The sequence below is a fragment of the Hippopotamus amphibius genome, chromosome 8, assembly GCF_030028045.1.
Source record: "Hippopotamus amphibius kiboko isolate mHipAmp2 chromosome 8, mHipAmp2.hap2, whole genome shotgun sequence".
NCBI lineage: Eukaryota > Metazoa > Chordata > Mammalia > Artiodactyla > Hippopotamidae > Hippopotamus > Hippopotamus amphibius.
Window position 1 is genome coordinate 36,761,827 of NC_080193.1, and position 27,941 is coordinate 36,789,767.

The 27,941-nt window shown below is 41.7% G+C and overlaps 1 protein-coding gene across 1 annotated transcript in view; it reads right to left on the reverse strand.

Annotated features, from left to right (window-relative positions):
- The window catches only part of CLASP1 (cytoplasmic linker associated protein 1), a 265,864-nt gene that overhangs the window by 129,759 nt on the left and 108,164 nt on the right, over positions 1-27,941 (reverse strand). Inside the window, exon 8 of the mRNA XM_057745852.1 lies at positions 17,207-17,274. Coding sequence (XP_057601835.1) covers positions 17,207-17,274 — 68 coding nt within the window. The remainder of the gene's footprint in view (positions 1-17,206; positions 17,275-27,941) is intronic.

Here is a 27,941-nt window from a genome sequence, read left to right on the forward strand (position 1 = left end):
AGAGACATTCTGGACAGTGTGGCTTCCACCAGAGCTACAAAGCTCACCCTCATCACAGCCTTGTGGCCACCAGCACGTGTGGGCGGCTGTTAGGACCACCATGGCCGCCGCCCCAGCTGTGGGTGCCTGAACGCAGGGAGCCACACTCAAACCTGATTCTCATTTCTGCCCAAAGAAACCCAAGTAAACTAAAGACTGAAAATGGACTTTAAGGTAGAAAAGAGCACCTTTCAACTGTTTTCTTTCTCAATTTCACTTTTATAAAAATCAAATGTACACGCTTCCTCAGCCTTGAACTCGGCTGTAAGAAGAGCCCACAAAGCCCATCCTAACTATTCGCTCCATCAATTCTCCCAATTCCAAAGGTCAGCGAGGAGATCTGTTTCCGATGTCTGAGCATCCGTGCCCAAGGTGACAGTGTGCGCAGGTGGCACAGGCACACGTGCAGTCAGGTGACGGGCGGAGCCTAGAAGCAGCCTCTGCGGGCACGTCCACTGGGAGCACACGCTGAGGAAAGCCTTCCGACCTCAGCGCTACACGCTTCCATGCTGGGTAAAGGTTCTGGCATGTCTAGCACAGGGGGTAAACCAGTTAGTTAGCATGCGGTTACACTGAGAACAGGAAACAATAACTGGAGTTCCATCTTCCCCATGTGACTCTAACCTTGGGAGGCGGCGTGTCGAGTGGTGAAAAGTACACAGGTTTCGGAGAGCTGTGCTCCCGACTTCAAAAGCCCTGGCGCTATTTCTCAGTTTAGACAAGTTACTGGACTTTTCTGAGCCTGTCCCTCACCTGCAGAACAGTCCGCGTTCACACATCCGTTATCTGGGTATTCAGAAGGTTTTTAGGTGCCCACCCTGTGCCGGGCCCTGAACTGGATGCCAGCAGTTCAGAGAACGAAGCGTTTCCCACTCTCAGGGCTGACGGCCGGCAGCATGGGGAGGCTCCAGAGGAAATTCCTAGAGGCTACGAGGCCCAGGGAAGGGCCCCCAAGGAGGCCCCCGCACCATGAAGGTGGTGCCTGGAAGCCGAGCAGGTGCTGAGCTGGGTGATGAGGAGCGTGGACTCCAGTGGGATCAACGCAAGTGAAGCCCCTGGGCCGAAGAAAACCCAGGACAGCGCAGGCCACAGACGTGCTGAACAGGGCTGGTAATTATTGATAATAGTAACCCCAATTGTCTGCATGCTGATAAGTTATCGTAGGGCATTGAAAAACTGGCACTTCTCACAAAAGTGCTCAAAAAATACAGTGAAGACATTTATATTAACTGAACATATTTGGACTTACATTTTTCTTATTTTACAGGAAATGGGGGGAGTTTTAAGCAACTTTAACTGCTGTGAACAAAATCTGTATGTTGATGACTGAAAACTAATCTAGGAATCAGCAACTAATCTGTCAACAACTCGGACAATCTCTGAATGTCACAGTGACAAAAATCACAATGGATCCTTTCCTTGGTTTAATCTTTTCTCCTTTTGACCACACGACTTATTTTACCTTTGAACCTGCCCTAAAAGGGTATTGTGCTTAATTAACGTCAGAACCCAAACCCAAATCAGATCTCCACCTTGCATTCATCTGGAAATGTCATTTTAATTATCACTGTACCCACCCTGACCCAATTCTTCCTGACAACCACTACACAGGAGCAAAAGCAAGTCAGCTGGAAAAACCCAGAGCCCAATTTGGAAGAGGGTCCCTACCAGGATGTCTTCTCATATTAAAGTGACTGCACGAGAACTAGCTGCCTCTTGCACAATAATCCTTCGAACCCTCCATCCCTGCTCTAATGACTTCATTCTCAAGAACCCAAGAGAGGCAAACAAATCACACTTCTACATACGAAGAAAGAGAGAAGTAAGACGACAACTAAAAGTGAACATCTACATTCTGACAGATCGTAATCCTCTAATGCCAGTCCCATCTCTACTCCAAGACGCAAACCCACTTGAATCAAACCCATACAAATAAAATTCTAAGTTCAAGTGTGCAAAACTACAATTATCTCCCCACCCTCAAACCTGCTCACTCTCCAAGTGCCCTGCTTCAGCTGGTCCCAGCACCACTCAGCCCGGCAGCAGTCTCCCACCCCACCCCACCCCCGTCTCCCTCGCCCCATGTCATCCTGAAGTGTGGCCGGTATGGTTCTCACTTCTGCCCCCTCCCTGTCCCACCGAGGCTGTCCTCATTCAGCTCTGCCTTGTCTCCCAGCTGGATTTCTGCTACCAAAATAGTGTCCAAAGTGGTCTCTTTGCCTCCAATTTTTTTTTAATAACAATAGATGTTTCAAATACATAGAATATTAAACAATAAAAGCACATAATCCCACCATCCAGACAAACTCTGCAACCTCTTTCAAAAGAATAAGATCAACATGTATAAACAAGGTTAAATAATTCAAATATTACCAGAAGAAAACAAAATGAGAATAAAAAGTTTCTCCAGCAACTCCCTTACTATGGATAACTTTCCAGTTTTTTGTTTTTATTTTGGAATAGCACTCGAGCTACAGAAAAGCTGTGAAGACAGTACAGAGGGCCCCCCTATGCCCCACCCCCTGCCCTCATGACTCACATCCCACACTTGTCTGGTGCATTTGTTGTAATCATGAACCAACACTGACACAGCATCTTAACTACAGTCCACGTTTACTCAGAGTCCCCTACTCCTCCCCACCACCCTGTCTCTGTCTTAGGACCCACCAGGACGCCACAGGACAGTAACCCACCATGTCTCCCCAGCTCCTCTAGGTTGTGACCTCTCTTCGACTCCCCTGTCCTAGATGACCTGACAGCTCTGGGGCATGCCGCCTGGGGAGTCTACAGAAAGCCCCTCAGTTTGGGTTTGGCTGAGGCTTCTGTCATGTTGAGAGAGAGCTTATGGCTTCTGAGGAGGACGCCCACAGAGGCCAAACGCCGTTCTCACCACAGCCCAAGAGTACACGCGCAGCCAACACGCCCACTGGTGCTGCCCCCGGTCACCTGGCTGAGGGGCTGTCTGTCAGCGTCTCCGTGAAGCTCCTCTTCCCCCTTCCACACTGTCCCCTTTGGAAGGCAGCACTGGGTATGCAGAGTGGGGTGCACGGGGGTGGGGGTGACCTCAGGAATGATTTAGATTCATTCTGCACGGAGATTTGTCACTTATCCAACCTCTGACATGCATCTGTATACACTCATCAACACTTAGAATCGGGCACTACTTCATGTTCTCACTCTAGTCCGTGGGCATCTGTCAGCTGCCCCCTGGGACCGCCAACACACCTCCGTCACTGTTTTGATTTGTCTCCGTTTGTTTTGTTGGAGCACGTCCTTACTGTCTGGCACCACAAGATGCCCAGGCTCACTGTGTACGTTCCCTGCTCCAGCCCTGGCATCCGCCATCCCCACAGAGCCTGGCAGTGGCAGAAACCAAGATCAGGGCACTGGTGGCAGCTTCTTTTTAAGAAACCTTATTCTACATCTGATTCTGTATCTTGTTTCTCTTAAGAGTGTTCCGTATCTAAACAAAAACATCAACCACATCATTTTAAACCGAAACCCAACTTCCTCCTCCCGTTAGACCGAGTCCCTATATCACACAGGACAATACTGACGAGCCAGGCCTGACACCAAGCCTGCTACGCGCACCATCTCATTCACTGTCACCGCAGTTCGGGAGTCACCAACCTCCGCAACGTGAACAAGAGGAATCGGGCTGACAGACCAGCCGCCCGCCCAGGTCACACACTGTCCATGCAGACAGACTCAAGCTCAGACGGAGGGACTCTGAGGGCCACACGCTTACCCACACTCGTCCACTTCTGATCCGGTCACCTAGGCCCAAACACCACTTAAAGGACTGGTGACACCTTTTGGGTGATTTATTTAACCAGTCTGCACCAAACTGAGAATTTTAAAGGAAAAACTTGTAAATTTCTCATATAGCTAAATTTATTTCATTTAAAAGAAAAGCATTTATTGTAAATTACATCTTTTTTTTTTTTTTTTAACTGGTGTTAATGTCCCTTGTTTTCCGAAATAAGAGACACGGTGAGGCTTTTTGGTTGTTGTTAGGTTATATTTGGTAAAATTAAAGTTGGTCACCCTGTATCAGTCTCTCTGCCCAAGTTTTTAAAGTTTAACTCTGAGAAGTAAACAGCCTACAACAAAAAACCTCAGCTTCAGGACTTCCCTGGTGATCCAGTGGTTAAGACTTTGTGCCTTCAATGCAGGGGGTGCAGCTTCGATCCCTCATCAGGGAACTAAGATCCCACATGCTGTGCGGCGAGACCAAAACAAACAAACAAACAAAAAGACCTCATCTTCTTAGCATGGCCCCTGCCATCTTCCCTGCACTCACCCCTCCAAGAATACCACACTGCTTCCAAAAACAAACTCATCATGTTCGTACGATGATTTCCAATCCTAGAACCCCCGCCTCGCCCCCCCCACCCGCCCATCACTGGACAAACAGCTGATTAGGGTTGTCACAGTTTCAAAGTGTCTAAAACACTATGTGCCTAAATAGTCTAATGCCTGTTTTAATGCTATCTCTTTGAATGCTTACAGTTTTTAATTATTCCCTAAGACATCTATACTGAAAATAGCACGATTTCAGAATCAAAGAAACAAACAAAGCCAGGGTTTTATCACAGCAGTAGGGAGGAAGCACTGAGCTGAGTGACAGCTTGCTGGAAGGAGGGCGGGTCGAAGATGGCAAAGTCTGGGGCCACCAGCCCATTTAGAGAACTGAAGCCTCCCAGCTGGCATTACATTGTGCGCACTGTTAGGGGTCCCTCACTAACCATGGGTTGGCAGAGGAGGACTCAAATATGCCCCTGCTATGAGAAATGGCATTCAATCCTTGTTTCCTACTGCATCTGCAGCTCCCGAGGTACCAATGCTTTTAAAGCCTGCATTCCAGGTAACAATGACTAAGGAGGCAAGTCATTTGAAAGGAGTTATCAAGTGAGAGAATTGTCTTTATTTTAAACTCAGAGCCACAAGGCTTTCTCCATGGTCTTTAACATAAAATGGTCAACCCCATAATTATGTTTCCCTGTTGTTTAAAAAAATAAAATCCAGAATATAACAACATAAGACAAATCCTACTTACAAGTAACACACTTTCAAATCCTCAAATGACAGATTCTGAAAGAGGTCACTTCAGAATATGAATTATTTAGCTCTCCTGCCCAGGTATTGATTTCCTACAGCAGCTTCACCTGAATATAGAACACTGTAATAAGGGTGAAATAAAAATAAACACCAGCAGTGTCTGCTTTCAATTACCAATGTTAAAATGTAATTAACAAGCATAATCCAGCATCTTCCCATATGACTATTTTCAGAAAACTCAATCAAATTAATTTTCAGAAGACATACACACACCTTAACAACCCATGAAAGAAGAGCGCAGAACTAATGAGCTGGAGGCATGCCACTCTCCGGCAGGGAGACAAATGAACACTTGTTACTGAGCACAATTTATTCTGTGTAATACCTGTTTCGGCTGAAGGGTTTGGAAACGTCCTTCAGAGACAACAAATTAAAAGCCTGCCAGGAAGCCCATCCCCACAGGAAAGCAAGACAGGGATACAGGTGGTTCACATCACCTCCACAGCACTCTTCTTCCAGCACAAACCTTCTTCACACAGAGCTCTTTCACATCCCATCAAGGCTCCCAAGGACCTGGGCAAAACCTCCGTGGAAAGACCGAAGTCTAATTAATAAGACCTTTGGTAAACAATACTTCTTTTGTAGTTTTTCAGTTCCATTTTTGCATCTTAAAAATGCAAATCGTTAAGAAGGAAGGAAAAAAAATTATACAACGATTCTTAAGACACAGGCAGCATCCCTGCACTACTCTGATTATGTGTGTTTCTTCCTCTATCCACTGTTGGGAAAACCGTAGAAATTTCCAGCCAGTAGATTCCTTTCAAGACAGTCTACATTTATTAACAAATGTCTTATAATTGCAAAATAATTTATTTTCATGAGCCATATACTGTGAATACAAGAGATCAGAAAAAAAAAGTTACAAGCACATAAAATAAACAGAGGCGGATGAAAACACAGCTAACCTCGGCTTACTGTGCGCCTACTTGCCCTCCCCTGGTCCTTGAAGGTCAATGCTAATGTTAATAGCGGTGCAGGTTTCACAATTTTTCCCGACCTAAATGCAACTTATTTTCCTAAGTTTCATACACGATCTTTAGTTCTCAAAACAATGATAAAATACCTTAAATATCTCATTTCCTAGTTAAGCAGCAATAATTACAAACACTTTCCAGAACATATTAGGACAGCCTACCTTTCCCAGTGGTCATGGCTATCAGTGATCGCGGTGCAAATTAAAAACACCGCTCTGAAAGCTACACCTGCTCACAGCCGCAGACGCCTCAACAAACTCCCCACCCACGCGGCTTCTTCAGTGCGATCGAGGACCAAGGACAGCGGCCGCCCTATTCCAAAATAAAAGCCTACACTCTGCACAACAGTGATTTGTTTAAGGGGCGGGGGGACCGTCTCCATCTGACATTACTCATGTCAGAGAGCCTTGTTTAACACTGGCACTGAAAAACACGTTAACTAACTACCTGATCCCCACCCCACCCTCGGGAAAAACAGAGAACATTCTTAACATAAACCTTAAATGAGAATAAGGTCAGAAAGCTATCTTATTTCCACACAGATGATAAAGCAAGCGGTCAGCTGCAGCTTAAGCTACTTTAGCCGCTGGGTGGGGGGGGGGGGGGGGGGGCGCGCGTCCCTGGCGCAGCACAGCACCCTTGTCAGTCTTGTAACATCATCCCGTGGCCGTGACTATGGAAACACTTTCCTAAGACACTGAACCAGAATCCCAAACCCTGTAATATGCAGAGTCTAAGAAACAAGTCGGGCAGGTGGGAACCCATCATCCGCCCCTGATTCACTTGTTCACAATCACTGTTTTTAAAGATCACACAATACCAGCTCATATTCTTAATAAAGAAAAAACAATCGATTTACCTTTAAATGAATGCTTTGTCCCAGCCACACTGGGCAACAGTTCAGGTCTTACCTAGTGATTCATCATCGGTTTATTTGTTTTCAGACTTGTATTTCTCATTTCCAACAACTCAGACATGATGTCTAACGTTTTTCAAATTATGAATTATTTTTAGTAAAACAACAGAAGGCAGGGTGCATTTTGCATCAAAACGATACCCTAGATACATTCATGGGAACGGGACAATAATTTTATGATTACCTATTATTTAGTTTATAGTTCTCTCAGCAAATAAGTACTTTTTTTAAAGCTACAGATTCATTATGGAATGTTCATAGATCTAACCAGCATGACACTTTCATTTTTTCCTCATAAACATGCTCAACTCAAAAGCATGCACATGTTTAACCAAATTAACATCCAAGGGCCTTATTTCAATCAGACCCAATTAAAGATCATTAAGTGGCTGCAGATAAAGGACAATGACTAGTCTATAAGCACTGGCTCTTTCATGCTGAAAATCCAATTCACCCATGAGCAGAAGCACATCTGCACGATTTTAAAAACATACATGGGAAATAATTTGCTTTTTGAAACCCACAGAAGGAAAAACTATAATTTTTGCTTCAAGGGGTTTGCTAACTACATGGAAATGAAAAAAAAGAAAAAGAAGCATCTATAAAACAACATATTTTTAACTCCCATATTCTTGCTATTCAAACTGAAAGGCCTTCAGGTAACCTAGCAACAAAAAAGAATCATACAAAGATGAAGATAATACATCTATATACAGAATAGGTGTATTCTATTACAGACAGGACACTCATTTCCTCAGATGCTTTTCCATTGCTATTTTAATCACAAGTCTTATGCTCCTAAAAATGAATGCCGTTTATATAAATATAATCAATCACACATCTTAGAACATCATTTTGAACACATCAAGAAATACAGCCCAGGACAAAACCCATTTCTTCCCTAAGAGTATTGCTATTACATTAATAGTTCCTTTCAACTTAGCTCAAATCCAGAGCTTTTATTTCTTACTCACAGGGGCAATATTGTTCACAAGCGACAAAAGAAAAAATAGATAAATTAGAATTCATCAAAATTTAAAACTTAGATACCAAAAAAATGAAAAGACAACCCACAAAGTGGGAAAAAATATTTGCAAATCGAGTATCTGATAAGAGTCTTGTTCTCTAGTATATATAAAGAACTCTTTTTAGCTCAACAACAAAACGACAAATAAACCAATTTAGAAACGGGCAAAGGACTTGAATAGAGATTTTCCAAATAAGATCTACAAATGACCAACAAGCACATGAAAATATACTCAGCATCATTAGTCACGAGGGAAATGCAAATCAAAATAATGAGATACAACTTCACAAAATAATGATACAACTTCACACAGAATAATGAGATACAACTTCACACAAAATAATGAGATACAACTATAATTTTTAAAAAAGGAAAAAAATGGTGTGTGTTTTGTTTTGTTTTGTTTTGTTGGAGAGCATGTGGAGAAAATGGAACCCTCACACACTGTTGATGGAAATATAAAACGGGGAAACCAAGATGGGAAACAGCTGGACAGTTCCTCAGTAAGAGGAATATGTAATTCTTCAAACACGGAATTACCATAGGATCCGGCAATTCCACTTCTGGGTATACACGCAAAAGGATTGAAAACACAGATTCAACAAAAATTTGTAAACTATTCACAATACCAAAAAGGTAGAAACCATCTAAATGTTCATCAGTGGACGAATGGACAGGATAAACAAAATGTGGTCCAGCCTGCAGTGGAATAGAGGTGCTGGTGAATGCCACGCACGAACCTTGAAAACACGACGTTAAGTGAAACAAGCCACATGGAAATCAACACGTATTATGTGGTTCCATTTACATGAAATGCCCAGAACGGGCAAATGTATAGGGCAGATTAGTGGTTGCTGGGGAGGTGGGGGTGGTCAGGGAGTTAGGGAGGTGATGACTGAGGAATATCGGGTTTCTCTTTTATGGTGACAAAAACGTTTTAAAGCTGACTGTCGTGATGACTGCACATATCTGTAAATATACTAAATCTGACGGAAGTCTATACTTTAAGTGGGTGACTGTATGGTATGTGAATTACACCTCAAAAACACCATTTTTTAAAAAGTGCATTGTTGTTAAAATGTACATTAAATTTTAAATGTGTATGCCAAAGCAACCCAAAACTCTACAAGAAACAAATATGAGAGTTATTCTCAAGTAATGTTCTTTTTATTTTTTTAAAAAATGAATACAACCCTGAAATGGAGCGACAGAGGAGAAACACATCACTCCGAGCACCAACCCCGAGCCAGGCAGCTGGGAGGATTACAGCCCATCTCACCTGCTCCGCACAGCACAGAAGCAAGCTGGCTCCCAGGAGTGAGCAACGAGCTCTGAGCCACGCGGCCGGCGTGCTGGGCAGGGAAGCCTTTCCTAAAGGAGCAACGACGGCCACACGTTCCCACAGCAGCCCCTTCCAGCCCCCTGACGCTGTGTCGACGTGCCCCCTGGCGGGCACGGGCACCCACACTCCAAAACGAACACCCGCTGTTGCCACACACTGTGGACAGAGGCTGCACTTTCACAAATGGGGTTTGCAAGATAGATCACTCGACAGACACCCTGTCAGGTCAGCCTAGGAAATGTACCTGTGAACACGCAGCGCGAATCAAACATGGCAGCCTTCAACCGATCAGAACCTTGGCCCAAAGGCTGCTTAGGACCCTGGAAATGAGCCCATGTTTCCATCCTCTCTTTGCCTTTTACTCATTTCTTCCTCAGCTCACATGCTCATGCAACACTGGAATCCAGCCAGCACCCGAGAATCAATCCAGAGGGACACGTAGAAAACAAAAGGAACCGGAGGACCTCCGGTAAACTGTTCACGTACACACTCCGTAGTACCAAGAGATGACAGAGGAAAACACGGATGCCCATCAAAGGAGCCAACCCCAGAGGACTCCCTGGGACTAAGAGCAGAAGACAGACGGAGCTGTCTGGGTCCTAGAATAGGCAACAGACACACAGTGCCCTGTACTCCAGGGGCTAACAGTCCAAGGCTGAAGACAGGCATCGGTCAAATAACCACAAAATGTAGCCAAGTAGGGGATGCCTGGAAGGGTTTAACAGAGAGGTCAGGGAAAGCCTTCCAGGGAGAGGGAGGAATACTGAGATGGAAAGGATGAGGAGCAGTGAGCTAAGAAAGAGGAGCCATGTACCAGATCTCAGAGGAAGGGTAAGGAGGACAGCTGGCCTGAGGGGAGGCTTCAGGGCCAGATGGAGCATGGCTGCAGCAGGCCAGTAAGGACTGGGGTTATCTTGAGAACAATGAACTGAAATAGTAAAAAGACTTCTTCTTTTAAACATGTGAGTAGTGAGGGCAATAGGTAGAATATGCCTGCAACACAGAAATGTTCTGGAAGACTCTTCACCTAAACCCTTTATGGGACTGAAGTCCTCCCTCCCCACCACCATCACCACACAGCTGACGTGGTAACATTAACGTCTTTTCCTTTCTCTTAAAACAAATGAGAGTCACCAGCTGCTGCTTTCCTCTGTTCTTAGAATTTGAGGGTGACGAAGGTGTGGATATTTTCAGGAGGTTAACACTTATAAAATTCCTACGAAGAATATACCTAATCTGGAACTGATGCTCATTTTCTATATTACCGTTTCTACTAAAAAATACAGAAAGGGCCATGCCCACGTCTTGAACCTGACTTGAATGATATAATGTGTTCCAGCTCTTCCTCGCTACAGCCCATTATTTCTGATGGGTGGAGGTGAAACAAGACCGGCCATACATTGGGAACTGGTGAGGCTGGATGGTGGCCCACTACTCTCGTCCATGTTAACATACATGTAACACTTTCCAAACAAAGAAATGAAAAGGGAAGGGGTCAGAAGACCTTCTTGCTCTGAAGCCGTAGAGTTTGGCTACAGACTGTGTCCACCTCCAAGAAAGCCGGGGGGCCAACCTGCTCAGACTTCTGAAAAATGAACCTCTCTCAGGACAACATCAAAACGACAGTACAGGTAATACTTATACATGTTTTCTAACACTGTCCTGGGTGAAGGAAAAAGGAGGCAGGAGATCTCTTGGCCTCAGTCTCTTCCACCACACAGCAGTTTTCATCCAGAGAGAAAGGTCGGTCCTCATTCTGGCAACGTCCTACAACACAAAAGACTGTGCGGGGGAGGAGGCAGGGGCCCAGTGAGCAGGTGGTTTCAACAGTCCAGGCAAAGTGCCCGCAGGTGGGATCAGAGTACTGGAGACAGTGAGAGATGCCAACAACACGGGAACCAGTGGCGAGGCACTCGGGCAGAGAGGACGGTGGGGCCTCCGGGATGACAGGGAAGTTCTGATTCACACGCCTGGGTGGACGGTGGAGCAGTCATCCACAGAAGACGTACAGAGAAGATCCAGGATGAGGTTATATCTAGGTTTTGGGTTTTGTCCTTGAGCAAGAGGAAGAGGTTGAATCTGGATTCAGATACGTGTCCCTAATACAAGAAGAAATGTGAGGAAGGCAGCTCCTTCACATACACTTGGTAGCACTGAGACAAGGTGTGGGCAAGAGACACATTTATGAAAACATGTTATCTGGCTGGTAAACAGAGTTCTGGCCATGGATAATTACAACCCAAAGGAGGGCACTGCCTGAGAAAGGAAAAGGCCTAGAACCAAGCCTTAAGAATTTAATGGCAGGTAGCAGACAGTAAACAAATCAAAGACACCTAGAAAGAACAACCCAACAGCAGTAAAAAAAAAATCAGAAGGAAGTCAGACCAGAGGAAGCAAGGAGGAAGGATGCTTCAAGGAGGAGGAAGAGGTCAACAGTGCCCAGCATGGTGAGAGACCGGGCAGGGTGAAGACTGGAAACATCAGCGGGTGGAGAAGCGTGGCCGTCGCCCGGTGACAGTGCTGGCAGCTGCGTCAGTGACTCCAGCTGCTCCACGAGCCTGGAGCAGTCCGAGGACTGATGACAAGGTGAAAAGACTGAGACATGGAGTACAGATGTTTAAGAAAACAAACCACAGGCTTAAGAGAGAGTCACTTGCACGAGGTCTCACCACCAGAGTGGGACTGAACACCTAACCCAACTGAAGCGTCAACCTCCCCAGAACTGCAGTCTCCTGCGGTCGGTCAGGAATTTCCTGGTTGGCACCAGTGAGGTCACCTGTGTCATGGGCATCCTCCAGCCCCAAGGAGGATGAGGTCACTGCCACACAGACCTGTCCCTTCCCCCACAGGTGGGTTACCTAAGCCTGAAGTCATCTTTTATGTTTGTGACTTCCTTGTCTTGCCTTTAAAAACCTTTCCCTTTCTGGGGTCCTCTGGAGCACCCCCCTACACACACTGCCCACTCTCTAAATGGGATACTGTCCAACTCATGACTTGTTCAATAAAGCCAAGTAGATCTTTAAAATTTACCTGGTTGAATTTTGTTTTTTTCTAACACACATAACTCGGGAGAAGTTTGCTATACAGGAGAGGGGCAGAGCAATGAGAATGGCTGGATGGAGATATATGCATGCATGTTTTTACTGAACAACACTCAGTATGTTTGAAAGTCAACAGGCCAGACAAAGGCAGGAGGGGTGGGCAGGTGGTGAGAACAAGTGCAGGCCAATCTCTCTCATCAAGTTAGATGCAAAACTCCTCAACAATGTAATCGCAAACCGAACACAACACTACATAAAAAAAAAACTGTACACTAAGATCAAATGAGATTTATTCCAGGTATGCAAGAGTGGTTTATTATGTGAAAAAAAATCAATCAATATAACTCACAATATCATCAGGCTAAAGAAAAATAATCATATCAATTGACGCCAAGAAAAGCATTTGAAAAAAAAAAAAAAAAAAGGAACACTCTAAAATGTGTCCAGATTGGAAAGACAGAGGTAAAACAATCTCTATTCACAGATTAAATGATCCTGCACATAGAAAATCCTAAGGAATCCACTGGAGGGGAAAAATCTAGCCAATAAACAGGTTAAGCAAGGCTGCCAAATACAAGATCAAATATAAAACTCTTTTAGTTCTATATGCTGGCAAAGAACAATCCAAAAATAAAATTAAGAAAAGAATTCTACTTACAATACCACCAAAGAGAATAAAATACTGAGGAATAAATTTACCAAAATTAGTTGCAAGACATATATACACTGAAAACTACAAAACACTGTTGAAAGAATGTAAAGACCTAAATAAGGTATCTTATGTTAGTGGATTAGAAGGCTTAATGCTGTTGAGATGGCAATATTCCTCAAGCTGGTCAACAGATTCAACACAGTCTCTATCAAAATTCTGTAATTCATATGGAAATGCAAGGAACCCAGAACAGTCAAAACAATCTTGAAAAGAACAAAGTTGAAAAACTCAAACTTCAACCCAAATGTCCTTCAGCTGATGAGAGGATAAACAAAACATGGTATATTTATGGAAAGAAACGTTATTCACCCATAAAAAGGAATGAAGTACTGATACATGCTACCAGGTGGATGAACCTTGAAAACATTATGTTAAGTGAAAGAAGCCATATACCATATGACTCCATTTACATAAAATGTCCAGAAAAGGCAAATCCACAGAGATGGAAGGTAGGCTGTCAGGACTGGAAGGACAGGGAAATAGTCAGGGCTAACGGGCACAGGTTTTCTTGGGGCTGATGCCAGTATTCTGGAATTAACAGTGGTGATAACTGCACAATTTTCTGAATATATGAAAAACCACTTAATTATGCACTTTAAAAAGGTGAGTTTTTGGTATGAATTATATTTTAATATTTAAAATATGATGATGATTTCAGAAAAAAATCCAACACCCATTCGTGATAAAAACTCAGATAAATAGGAATAGTTGAGAACTACCTCATCTTACTAATGAACAAAAAAACCTACAGTTAACATCAAATTAAGTTGTGAAAAACCTACGATTGGGAACCAGGCAAGGAGGCCCACTCCCACCACTCTTATTTTATGTACGGCAAAAGTTCTAGCCAGTGCAAGAAGGCAAGAAAAGGAAATAAAAAGTATACCAATCTGAAAGAGACAACACTGTTCCTGTGTGCAGATGACATGACTGCCTACACAGAAAATCCCAAGGAATCGACAAAAACTCCTAGAACTAACAAGAAAGTTCAGAAAGGTTGAAATACATGCCATATAAAGAGCAAGCAGGAGAAAGCAGAGGGTGGATGAGTTGAGAAAAAAGTTGAACAGTCAATGGTCTGAAGTCCAGAAGAGTTCAAAGAACAGTTACACTGGGAGTCAGTGGGCAAATAAACCAAAAGGAGAAGCGGGAGGCTGAGTTTTGTCCTGCTGCTGCTACAGTTTTTCCATGCTACCTAAATGTTCCATGACTCTAGCAGAGAAGAAAATTAGGTGGTTTATTTTTTGACAGTGATTAAACATCTTACTGATCTCCCAAAGTTACTGATGAGAGACCAAGTTATGTAGGTCAAGAATTCTAAAACGTTTATACATATGCCTTTACGTTATTCTATTCTGAGTCTAACAATTAAAAGAGTAACTCTTTGGCATACCTTGTTTTAGTAGGCTTTGCTTTACTGTGCTTTGCAGGTACAGCGTATTTTTTGTTGTTGTTGCTGCTGTTTTGTTTTGTTTTTACAAATTGAAGGGTTTGTGGCAAACCTGTGTCAAGCAAATATATTGAAGCCATTTTCCCAAACAGCACTTGCTCACTTTATGTCTCCATGTCACATTTTGGTAATACAATATTTCAAACTTTTCCCTTATTACTGTATTGTTATGGTGATCTGTGATCTCTGATGTTACTATTGGAAGAAGACTATGACTCGCTGAAGGGTCAGATGATGTTTAGCATTTTTTAGCAATAAAGTATTTTTTAATTAAGGTATGTACATTGCAATTTTTGTTCACGTATAATGCTATCACACACTTAAAAGACTACAGTATGGAGTAAACATAACTTTCACATTCCCTGGGAAACCAAAAACTTCATGTGACCCACTTTACTGCAATATTTACTTTACTGCAGTGGTCTGGAACCAAACACAATATCTCCTAAGCATGCCTCTACAGTAAAAAGCTGAACAGGTCTCTAATAAATTTTGAGTCAAGGCTTTCTTACAATCTATTCTTTTTTAACACAGAGGCCTAACAGGACTGTTTCCATCCTCAACCCTACCCCTACACATACATAAAGGGGCACACACACACACACATGCACATCCCACAAAAACAAGGAAATTGGGGGCAGTATTCACACCTGGACAATTAGAATAAAATGCTGCTGGGATGCACCCAATGCCACAGCGTTTTGGTATTCTGATGATTAAATCATAATGTCGTGTTCATTAAAACTCACAGAATATTCGAAATATATGTAAATCAAGCCATCATGCTGTATCCCTTAAACTTATACAGTGATGTATATCAATTACTTCTCAACAAAACTGAGGGAAAAATACTCATGCAGTGTGTATATCTAATCTTCCAGGCAAGGCCTCCAACATGGATATGGTCTTTCTCTCCAATGCCAGCACTATAATGAGATTCTGTCTCATATATAATAAAGGCATGAAGCACAAACTCGCTTTTCTGCCACCAATGCTACCTCCTTGTCCATTACTTTCTATCTTGGTGCCAACAAGTTTTAAACTGGAAAACCACACAAACTATACAAACACACAAAATTAAAAGCACGTGTCTAACAACTACCTGGACAGTCCTGCCCACACACACCATCAACCCACTTCTCATCACTGGTCTCAGCTCTACCAATGATACAGTTTAAAGCACACGCAGAAGTATATATAAAAGTAGAGGGAAATATGAAGAAATTACGCCAGGGTTAAAACTGCACACGAACCATAGAGTTATAGGAAAATTAATTAGATGATAATACAGAAAAATGAAACGTGATTTGCTGGTGACAGCAGAATCATAATTAATCTTTTTTCTTTTAATATTGTAATGTTTCACAAATGTATGAAAAAGAAATAAAATAAAGCATTTTATAAGAAACATGACATTGAAAGACAAATTCCCTACTGGTAACGATGGGTACACAGCCAGAGTGTGAGTCAAAAGATCTGTATTCTGTTTCCCGCTGTGCCCTCATGTACTATGTCACTTTGGGGGAAATCACTCACACTCTTAACAACCTCAGGATAGTCAAAATTTGAAATCTACGCTATGATCTAAGACCCCCTAGCAATCCTGAAATAGCCATGAAACAAGATATACCCAACACTAGAAGAGCTCCTGTTGGCAATGGACTTTCTGATGACTTCCAAAAGGTACTAAGGATAGAGAAGAGAATAAAACAAAGTTCTTGCCCTCATGAAAAAAAAACAAAAAAGTAGTTTTGTAGTAGTATTCATTAAGAAGGAAAATCAAGCCGGGGGAGGGCAGAAAGCGTTCCCTTCCAACACTGGGCGTGCTGTTCCGGACGCCTGTGCACTGACGCGAGCCTGCAGCTGAGCCCTGGGTGGAACAAGGAGGAGGCCCTAGTGACAGCTGCAGACAAGTGTCTCAAGCAGAAGCAGCTTTAACCACAGGGGCCCTGAAGCAGGAGAAGAATGTGAAAAATCAGCAAGGAAGCCAACGGGGCTGGAACCAAGAGAACTTTCAGGAAGAACAATACAAGATGATCTCAGAATGGGGGCTGTAGCAGGTTCTGCAGGGCCCGGTGGGACACCGTGAGCCCCTGCGATGGGACACCTCTGGAGGATTCCGATGAAAAGGAATTAACATCACTTGTGCTACATTCTAACAGGCTCACTCTGGCTGCTGAGTGAGAAACAGACTTGAGGGGCTGGGAGAAAATAAAAGCGAGACTTTTGGTCTGGAGGCTACCACAGGGGTGCAGGTAAAAGACCGTGATGGCTTCGACTAAGAGGAGAGTTAACAGTTACGCTGCGAATCTTTGGGATTCTAGATTTATTTTTAAAAATGAAAACAGGATTAGCTGATGGATTCAGTGTAGGTTATAAAAGAAAGTCAATGACAACTCCATAGCTTCCAGCTTGGGAAAGTAGGTAAATGGAGGTTAAATCTTAAGACCTAGATCTTAAGACCTAAAAACTCTTATCAAAATATCAAATTCAGCTGCTCAGGACTAGTATATAGCATAAGTAATACTTATGCTAAAAGCAAAACTGAAAAAGCAAAAGTAGAATGGTTGCTTTTTCTACTCACCATTTGCAGACTGTATCATGTTTCCAGACTTTTGGACTTCATCAAATTTTGTAAAAATTACATTCAACCTGTACGAAAAAAATACAAATATATATTATGCAAACTATTAACCATCACTGTTTATAGTTAATCACAATTATATTAATATAGTCACAATCACAGTATACACTGAACTTGAGTCTCACTCGTCGATAACAGACCCATGTAACAATAGCAGTAGCTTTGCTAACACCATCAGCAACAGCCAACAGTAAGTGAGCACTTGCTTCTTACTAGCCAAGCACTGACCTACGCTCTACCTGAAAGATCTCCGTAATTCTTGTAACAGCTGTATAAGGGGTTATCAACATTGCCATTTTACAGATGAGGAGATCGAGACCCCCTTACTTAAGGTGACACAGCTGGTCAGGGTAGAGATGCCAGCCCTGACAGTAAGAACCCAGAGCCCAGGCTCTCAGACATTAAGCCCTACACAAAAATGCACACATCACGGAAAGTGTGTATTTCTCCTATTCCTATCTAAGCACAGACTGCTGATCACTTAGGATAAAGATTTTCAAAATACTTTGCTATTACAATACAAAGGCTTTTCTGTGACTTTTGCTTATTTTATAAATGCTATAATTTCTCTAAAAGCAAACGTTGGGACTGGATAATCGTCAGCTTAAAAATCTGCATGACGTGTATTTTCTATTAATGGATCGTTTTCACCTTGACATTTTTAAAAGAAGCAAAACTCCTTAACCAGTCCAAATATTCCACCCTAGTGACACCAAAAATGAGAGGAAAATGGGGGGGGAGGGGGGAGATCTTACCTTATGGGAAAAGTCAAGAAAAAAAGAGGCCTTTCCCAAGTGAAACATAGATATATTAGAATAAGCGTAAAGGCTGAGATTCCAAAGTCATGCACTTTTGCATTCAAACCTAAGCCACCCATCTCAGGGAGCAGACTAGAAATGGGAGCACTTGCTTCCAAACCAGCCTGCATACACGCTCTAATCATTTCAATCATGTCTGATTTTCTTCCCAGCCAGGATGGAAGCCCTCTGGGAACGGGGATGGGACCTATACTATCTGTGCTATTTTGTGCACACCACGCATCACGTCATGCAGGAGGGTGACATCACCACGTGAGAGGGCTGGAGCCTGGGCCCGACCCCGCCCTCAAGGTGGAAAACTAGGTAATTCACGCACTCTGGTCTCAGCTCATGCACTCATTCACTTGCTGAGTTGGCACTGAGCTAGCTAGATGCTGAGTGTGGGAAGGTCCCACCCTCTAGAGCTCCTACTTACCTCTACTTCGTTCTATTCTACTTAGACTGTGACATTCTAAGCAAGAGGAGCCAAAAATACTCATCAGCAACAGAGGTAAACGAAGGGGATCAACCAGCTTGGCACGCGGCCTCTCCTGCTTCCTGTCCCATGGCGGATACTGATCTTTTCAACTCATCTTTCCATCTAAGCCCAGATGTAGCCTCAGAATCCTTCTCAAAACTGCTCCAGGCAGCTACTACCAATGAATCAAAGTCAGCACTGAATTAAAGCTCTATTTGTCATCCTAGGACCAGATGAGTAAAAGCTACCACTCACTTTCAACTCCCGTGGTGACTAAATATCTGGAAAGGTGCCTTAGAATCAAGTTCTTATGATGTTTCCATCACCTTCCCTTTCATAAGTAACAAAGATCCTCACTGGCTTAACAAGCCCACAAATAACTTCCCAACACAGATTGCCGGGGCCTGCTGTGACCAAGTATTGCATCACAATCACACCCTCTGACATGAGCATGTCTGCAAGTCTGCGCATCGGGGACAAAGGGTACCTCCAGCTGGTTGTCCCTGAAATTACTGGGAGGGGGCAGTATTTCCTCCATTCCTGGGAGAGTGTTCACCATTATCAATGGCAACTGTGGAAGCATCTGTAGACTCTGTAGATCTAGGTAATGTCTACTCACTGTGGCCACATTACCCACAACCAGCAGGACCAAACTACCAAGGCTGGAAAAGCTAAATGATCACCATTGTGGCACCTGCACCTTGATGCAGAATTACTTCGGGTAGGCACGCTTCCCCCTGCTTCCACACTCCTGTCTCAGTAGGTACCTAGACCATGGCTTCTGCCAAGATGAACACCTCCTGAGAGCAGCAGCCTGGCTCCATGACAGCCCAACACCAACCAAACCTCCCTTAGGAATGGCTTTCATCTCCTAGCTCTGAGCACAGCAATACAAAATGCCTCTCTCGGGACCTACCAATTTGCACAAGTCTGGAAGCGTGAGTTTTACATGTACAAAGACACTGAATACATTAACTAATGATTACTCTCTGAAGCCACCAATTTTTTTGCACTTTTTAAATTGTAAATCTTTGGATTTCAAATATGAAAGAAATTTCTTCCTAGTTTGACAAATAACCCAATACCATTTTCCCCTGGTTTTTCTGAATTTAAATTTTATATTCAACTCTTCAATGCAACTGGTGTTTATTTTACTGTAAGACTTAGGTCTAATTACCCCTTCCTAGAATATTTTATAATATAAATTTAAAATAATTTCCTACAAGCAAATACTAAAAATCTTACGGTAAACAAGCTCCACCCGTACACTCAGAGCTTATAGTTGGCTTTTCAGCCCACTACTCTTAAATATGAGCAGGCAACCAAGGATTATAAGATATGTGAGCAAAACTTCTAAAATGAAAGAGATCAAAATGAACACACACATACCCTAAAATCCCAATTCTGAGAAAAGACAACGAACGGTTTAATTACTACATGACATATTTCCACAGAGATGAGGAAATGTTATCATGGTAAAAGCAAACGTGGGGAAGCCCTTCAAAATGGCACCATAAGGACCTCTGAAAATTTGCTCCTCCGAAGAAGCAAAGAAAACACTGGCAAAATCAAGTTTTCCAAAACTCTGGAAATTAAACAAAGGCTTACAACAATCCAAGCATTCTTCAGCCAAAAAGGCTGACTCTTGGTAAGTACAGCAAGCTTTCCACTGCTTTTGCAGCACCCTATTGCCATCTCCAACTCAGGCTGAAAACCAGCAGCCTCACAACCACTAGAAAAAGTTGAATGTCTGGAGCCCCGTAAGAATTCCCATTCCCAGAGAACTGTCATTATCTGACCTGTCCGGAATATCCCTGAGCCCCCATTCACAGTGCCTGTCTTTACTGCACCTCACTCAGAGCATGCTCAGTGCGAGACCACAATCAAAAAGAATCTGCAACAACCGTTCAACATGGCAGCTGCCTGAGATGGCAACAACCACCGGGGAAAAGAAACTGACCAAAAAACTTATAAGGAAAAACTGGAGGATAAGATGTTCTCAGGAAACTCTGAAAAGCTCTGACACATTCCTGGGAATCTAGAAGATCACGTATACGGGCGAGGCTGTGTGCGTACCCGAGATGGACCCAAGGCACTAATGACTCACCTGTGGCTGGCCTCGACACACTGCACAGACACAAGCAGGCAGTAAAGATGTACAAACACAGATATGTGTGCACTGCCTGTCAGAACACTGAAAGCACGTCCCAACACACAGAGAGCCCTCAGCAAAGGCAGTGAAGGAAACCTCTGTCCAACCGTTAGCTGAATACCTAGCCAAGCATCGTCGATTACAGCAGCCACACACAACCCAAAATACAGACTTTACAGAACCAGTTCAGATAAGTCACTAAACAAGCAATCAGCAACAAAAACAATAAACATCAACAACAGCAAGCCTGGAGAGGGGTGAAGAATGTGATCTCCAAAGTTGACACAAAATTTTAAATAATCAGTTTCAACAAAAAATCATGAGATACAAAGAGAAACAAGTAAACACGGCCCATCCGCAGAGGGAAAAAATCCGTCACAGAAACTATCCTTAAAGGACTAACTAGGGGCTTCCTAGGTGGCGCAGTGGTTAAGAATCCACCTGACAATGCAGAGGTCACAGGTTCGATCCCAGCTCCAGGAAGATCCCACATGCCACGGAGCAACTAAGCCCGTGTGCCCAAAAAAAAAAAAAAAAAAAAAGGACTAACTAGATGAATGCTTGAAATCAACCATTATTAATGTGTTTAAAGAAATAAAGGAAATTTCTAAAGAACTAAAGAAAATATAAGAACCATAGTCTCACCAAACAGAAAATATCAATGAAGAGATAGAAAATATAAGAATCATATAGAAATTCTCAAAATGAAATTAAACATTCATAATTAAATGAAAAATGAACAATTCACTAGAGAGGCTCAACAGTAATTTGATGGATTTGGGAGAAAAGCAGGAGAAAACATGAAGATGAGTCAATTGACACTATCATGTCTGAGAAACAGAAGAAAAGTGAACAGGGAAAAAAATAAGTAAACAGAGCCTAAGAAATTATCTTCTTACTATAGCAACATACACTTAATGGGAATCCCAGAAGGAGAGGGGACAGGGAAAAAGAGAATATGTGAAGAAATAATGACCAGAAACGTTCCAGATTCACAAAGCTCAACAAACTGCCAATAGGATGAACTTAAAAGAGATCCTAACCTAGACGCATAGTAAACAAAGGATTAAAGGGAAAAACAAAGAGAACACCTTGAAAACAACAGTAAAGAAGCCATTCATCACGTACAAGAGCTCCCCAATAAGATTAGCAACTGATTTTTCATTAAAGACAATGGAGGCCAGGCAGCTGGGGATAATACGTTCAAAGTCCTGAAACTAAAAATCTCAACCAAGAATTCTACATCAACAAAACTACCCTTCTAAAATGAAACAGAGAATCCTCTCTGGACCAAAAATATTTCAGTCTTTACATGAAATGATACAACCAATATAATATAGTGCAGACTTGGGGTGCCAGGGTGGGGGGAATGAAAGAGAATTTAAGGCGTTTCTCGACAAGCAAAAAATAAAATAACAGACTCCTTCATATCGAAATGAAGGAACACAATACAATAGCCCAAATCCACATGAAGACATAAAGAACACCTATTAAAGTTCGGCCTTCCACATCTGTGGGTTCCACATGTGGGGATTCAACCAACCGTGGACCAAAAAGATTTTTTTTTATTTTAGGAAGTTTCAAAAAAGAAAACTTGAATTTGCCACATGCCAGCAACTATTTACATAGGATTTACATTGTATTAGGTATTATAAGTAATCTAGAGGTGATTTAAAGTACACAAGAGGATGTGCATAGGCTATACGCAAACACTATGTCATTTTATATAAGAGACTCGCGCATCCTTAGATTTTTGGCATCCACAGGGGTCCTGGAACCCATTCCCCACAGATAACAGGAGGACAAAAACTATAAAGGTAAACATGAAACAGAGGTAAATATAAATGATAGTGCAAATGTATTTTTTTGTTGTTAATTCTCTTTTGGTCCTACATGACTTAAAAGGATACTGTGTAAAGCAATAATTATGAAACTGTATGTTGGCTAGCTTATAATTTACAAAGATGTAATTTGCATAACAAGAACAGCAATAGAGAAGAAGGAAGAAAACAGCTATGTAGAACTAAAGTTTTCAATACTAAAATTAAGAAAAATAATTCAAACTAGACTGCCATAATTTAAGATGTTAATTGAAATCCCCAGAACAAACACTAATAATTCCATAAAACAAAAAGCAAAAATATTAAACTGGCACACTAGAAAATATATTTATTACAAAATAAGGCAGTAATGGAAGAATAGAGAAACAAAAAAGTCATGACATACACAACACAAAGAGCAAAATAAAATACCAGAAACAAATCAGCACTACATTAAATACGAATGGATTAAACAATTCAATTATTTTTTTTAATTTATTTATTTTATTTATTTATTTTTTTGGCTGTGTTGGGTCTTCATTGCTGCACATGGGCTTTCTCTAGTTGCAGCAAGCAGGGGCTACTCTTCCTTGTGGTGCGCGGGCTTCTCATTGTGGTGGCCTCTCTTGTTGCAGAGCACGGGCTCTAGGCGAGTGGGCTTCAGTAGTTGCGGCACATGGGCTCAACAGTTGTAGCTCACAGGCTTTAGAGCACAGGCTCAATAGTTGTGGCACATGGGCTTAGTTGCTCCGTGGCATGTAGTATCTTCTTGGGGGCAGGGGTCAAACCTGTGTCCCCTGCATTGGCAGGAGGATTCTTACCCACTGTACCACCTAGGAAGTCCCAAACACTTCAATTAAATGGCAAAGATTTTCAGGCTGAATAAGCAAACAAGACCCAACTATATGCTACCTATAAGGGATTCATTTTAGACACAAAGACACAAAGATTGAAAGTAAAAGGATGAGGACTTCCCTGGTGGTGCAGTGATTAAGAATCCACCTGCCATGCAGGGGACATGGGTTTGATCCCTGGTCCAGGAAGATCCCACATGCTGTGGAGCAACTAAGCCCATGCACCACAACCACTAAGCCTGCACTCTAGAGCCTGCAAGCCACAACTATTGAGCCTCCATGCCACAACTACTGAAGCCCACGCACCTAGAGCCCGTGCTCCACAACAAGAAGCCACCACAATGAGAAGCCCACGAACTGCAACAAAGAGTAGCCCCTGCTCTCCACAACTAGAGAAAGCCCACGTGCAGCAATGAAGACCCAGCGCAGCCAATAAATAAATAAGATAAATATTAATTTTTTAAAAGTAAAAGGATGTAAAAAGATAATTCATGTAAACAGTGCTCAAGAGAGACCCAGGGTGGTTATATTAATATCAGACAGTACAGACTTCAAGACAAAAACTGCTACTGGGGACAAAGAAGGACATTTTACAGTGCTAAAAGGATCAATGTATTAGGAAGACATAGTTAGAGGCACCTAAGAACAGAGCCCTAAAATATATGAAACGAAAAGTGACAGAACTGAAGAGAGAAATAGGTAATTCATCAGTATTAACAGAAGACTTCGACACTGCACGTTTCAGTAACAGATGACAGAATACAGATTCTTCTCAAGTGCACATGGTCCAGGACAGACCACATGCTGGGCTATAAAACAAGCCCCAATAAATTTCAAAGACCTGAAACCACAGAACACAGAAGTTATGATCTATGACCACAACAGGATAAAATTAGGAAGGAGTAACAAACAAATGGGAAAGTTACAAATAATGTAGGAATTTAACAAAACAGCCCTAATAACAAACTGGTCAAAGATGAAAATAAAAGGAAAATTAGATAACACTTTGAGATGAATGAAAATGAAAGTACAACACACCAAGTGAAATAAATCAAAGAAAGACAAATACCGCATGATATCACTTATATGTGGAATCTAAGAAAAGAAAGAAAATAAAAACTAGTGAATATAACAAATGAAAAACCAGACTCAGATATAGAGAATTAGTGGTTACCAGTGGGGGGGGGATATGGGGGATTAAGAAGTACAAACTATTACATATAAAATAAGCTATAAGGATATATCATACAACAAAGGAAATACAGCCAATATTTTATAATAATTATAGTGGAGTATAATCTTTAAAAATTGTGAATCACTATATTGTATACCTGTAACTTACATAATATTGTATGTCAACTATACTTCAAAAAAAAAGTACAACATACCAAAACTTTTGAAATGTGGCCAAATGCCTATATTAATACAAAAGATCTCAAATCAGTAACTTAACCTTCACCTTTAAAAAACTGTGAGAAGAAAAAAAAAGCAAAGCAAATCAAGCAAAAGGAAGGAAATAATAACGACTAGAGTAGGAATATATGAAATATGGAATAGAGAAACAATAGAGAAAATCAACAAACCAAAAGGCAGTTCTCTGATCAACAAATTTGACAAATCTTTAACTACACAGACCAGAAGAAAGAAGACTCAAATTACTGAAATAAAAATATGAAAGAAGGCACATTACTACTGTCCTTACAAAAATAAAAAGGATCACAAGAGAGCACTATGAACAACAATATGTGAAAAATCAGATAACCTAGAAAAAATGGACAAATTCCTAGACAGACACAAACTACCAAAACTGACTCATGAAGAAACAAAATCTGAATAGACCCATAACAAGTAAAGAAACTGAATTTAGTAATCAAAGCGCACCCCTAAAGCAAAGGCCAGGCCCAGATAGCCTCACATTTGGTGAATTCTAACAAATGTTTAAAAAAGAATTAGCACCAATCCTTCACAAACTCTTTCAAAATATAGATGAGAATGGGGGAAGCTGGGTGGGGGAGGAGAGAATAAGGAAACTCCCTTGTACTTTCCAGTTTTTCTATAAAACTAAAACTGCTCTAAAAAATAAGTTTACTCATTAAAAAAATATTTATATAGATCTTAAAAATAGAAGAGGAGGGAACACTTTCTATGAGGCTAATATTACAATAACACCGAAACCAGACAAGACATCACAGTAAGAGAAAAGTACGAACCTATACTCCTTATGAATCCAGCAGAAATAAAAAAAGTTGTACACCATAACCAAGTGGGATTTGTCCTAGGAATGCAAAGTTGGTTTAATATCTGAAAATCAGTTAACATAAGACAACATATCAATAGAATAAAAAACAAAGTCATATAATCATCTCAGTAGATACAGAAAAAGTATTCGACAAAATCCAACATCTCTTTTATGAAAAAACACTCAAGAAACTAGGAATAAAACTTTATCAACCTCATAAAGTCATAGAGAAAAAAAACCAAAGCTAACATTATAATTACAATGTGAGACTGAAAGCTTTCCTTCTAAGATCAGGAATAGGAAATGCTGTCCCCTCTCACCACTTCTATTCAACATCTTACTGGAAGTTCTAGCCAGGCCTTTTAGGCAAAAAAGAGGAATAAAAGGCACCTAGATTGGAAAGGAAGAAATAAACTCTCTCTACTGGCAGAGAGTTTTTTGATGAAATTATCTTGTATTTAAAAACCCAAGAAGTCCATGGCAAAACCACTGGAACCAGGGAGTTCAGCAAGGCTGCAGGATTCAAGCTCAATATAAAAAAATCAATTATATTTCTATACATTAACAATGAACCATATGAAATTGAAATCAAGAAAATAAATTCTGTTTATAATAGCACCAAAAGAAAATACATAGGAATAAATTTTTTTAAAAGTCTAAGACTTGTCCACTGGACACTACTAAGCAATTGTTGAAAGTAATAAAGACTTTTAAAAATGGAAAGACATTCCATGTTCATGGATTGGAAGACATTGTTGTTAAGATGGTAATATTCCCCAAACTCATTACAGATTCAGTTCCTACCAAAATCCCAGTTGTCCTTTTTTGCAGAAATTGACAAATACATCCTAAAATTCACATGGACACAGAGGGCACCCAGAATAGCCAAAATGATCTTTAAAAAGAAGAACAAACATGGACTTCAAAATTTACTACGAAGGTACATTAATCAAGACAGTGTGCTACCAGCAGAAGGAGAGGCATACAAATCAATGAAATAGAACTAAGATTACAGAGAGAAATTTCTTTTTTGAGAGGCTTATGAGATTTTAGTTCCCTGATCAGGTATTGAACCCAGGCCATCGGCAGTGAGAGTGCAGAGTCCTAACCACTGGACCACCAGGGAATTCCCAAGAAATCTTTATATTAGTGGTCAGCTGATTTTCAACAAAGGTCCCACAAAAATTCTATGAGGGTCAAAACCACAATGAGAAAGTCATCAGGATGGCTATTTATCAAAACAAAACAAAACAGAAAACAACTATTGTCAGCAAGGATGTTTACTGCTGACAGGAATGCAAAATGGTGCAGCAGCTACAGAACAGAATAGAATGGCGGTTCCTCAAAAACCTTAAACACAGAATTACCACTAGCTCCAACAATTCCACTTCTGGGTATACACCCAAAAGAACTGCAAGCAGGGAATGGAACAGATATTTGTACACCCTTTTTCATAGCAGCATTACTCACAGGGCAAAATAGTGAAGCTATAAATGGGAGAGAAAAATAAGAGAATCAGAGGACCAACTAGTCCAAGCAGTCATTATATTTTTAAAGAAACTTGCCCAGCTCTAGACAACATGACATTCCAGATTGAAAGGCCCTCCAAGTGCACAATGAAAACAGACTCACATAAGACCCATCATCATAAAGTTTCAGACAAACAATGAGGACAGAGAGAAGCAAGGTTACTGACATGTGATAAAGAATCAGAATGACTTTGGATTCTCACTAGAAACACTGAAAGCTGGGACACAGGCGTGGGGGGTGGTATGAGCTTCAACATTCTGGATGAAAAAGAGGACTTCCAACCTACATTTCTAAACCCTGACAAACTTTCAATACCAAGACAGAATAAAGATATTCTCAGACTCAAGAAAAACCTTTCCTTCTCCGCATCTTTTCTCAGAAAGCTACTGGAGGATACGCACCACTATGATGAGGGACAAAACCAAGAAAGACGTCGTCCCCAAGAAGCAGCAGGCGCACCTGCAGAGAAAGGTGCAGTGCAGCCCCCGGAGCATGATAAAGTAAGCGAGAGGCAGCGGAGGGGCTGCTGTGGACTGGAAGGGCGGGCTCAAGGAGAGTACCTGCCTCAGCAATGTGTAGACAGCACTGGTGCAGGACAAGCAAAATTCTTAGGTTAACACAAAGCTAAGAAGCAGCAGTGCACGCATAGTATTTAGAGACAGAGCCACAGATACAGAAGTCAGTCAAAACTGTTGATGGTGTTTGCCTCTGAGGAAAAATGGCAGGAGAGATAAGGAATTCCCTTTTTTTTTTTTTTTTTTTTGGCACACGGGCTTAGTTGCTCCACGGCATGTGGGATCTTCCT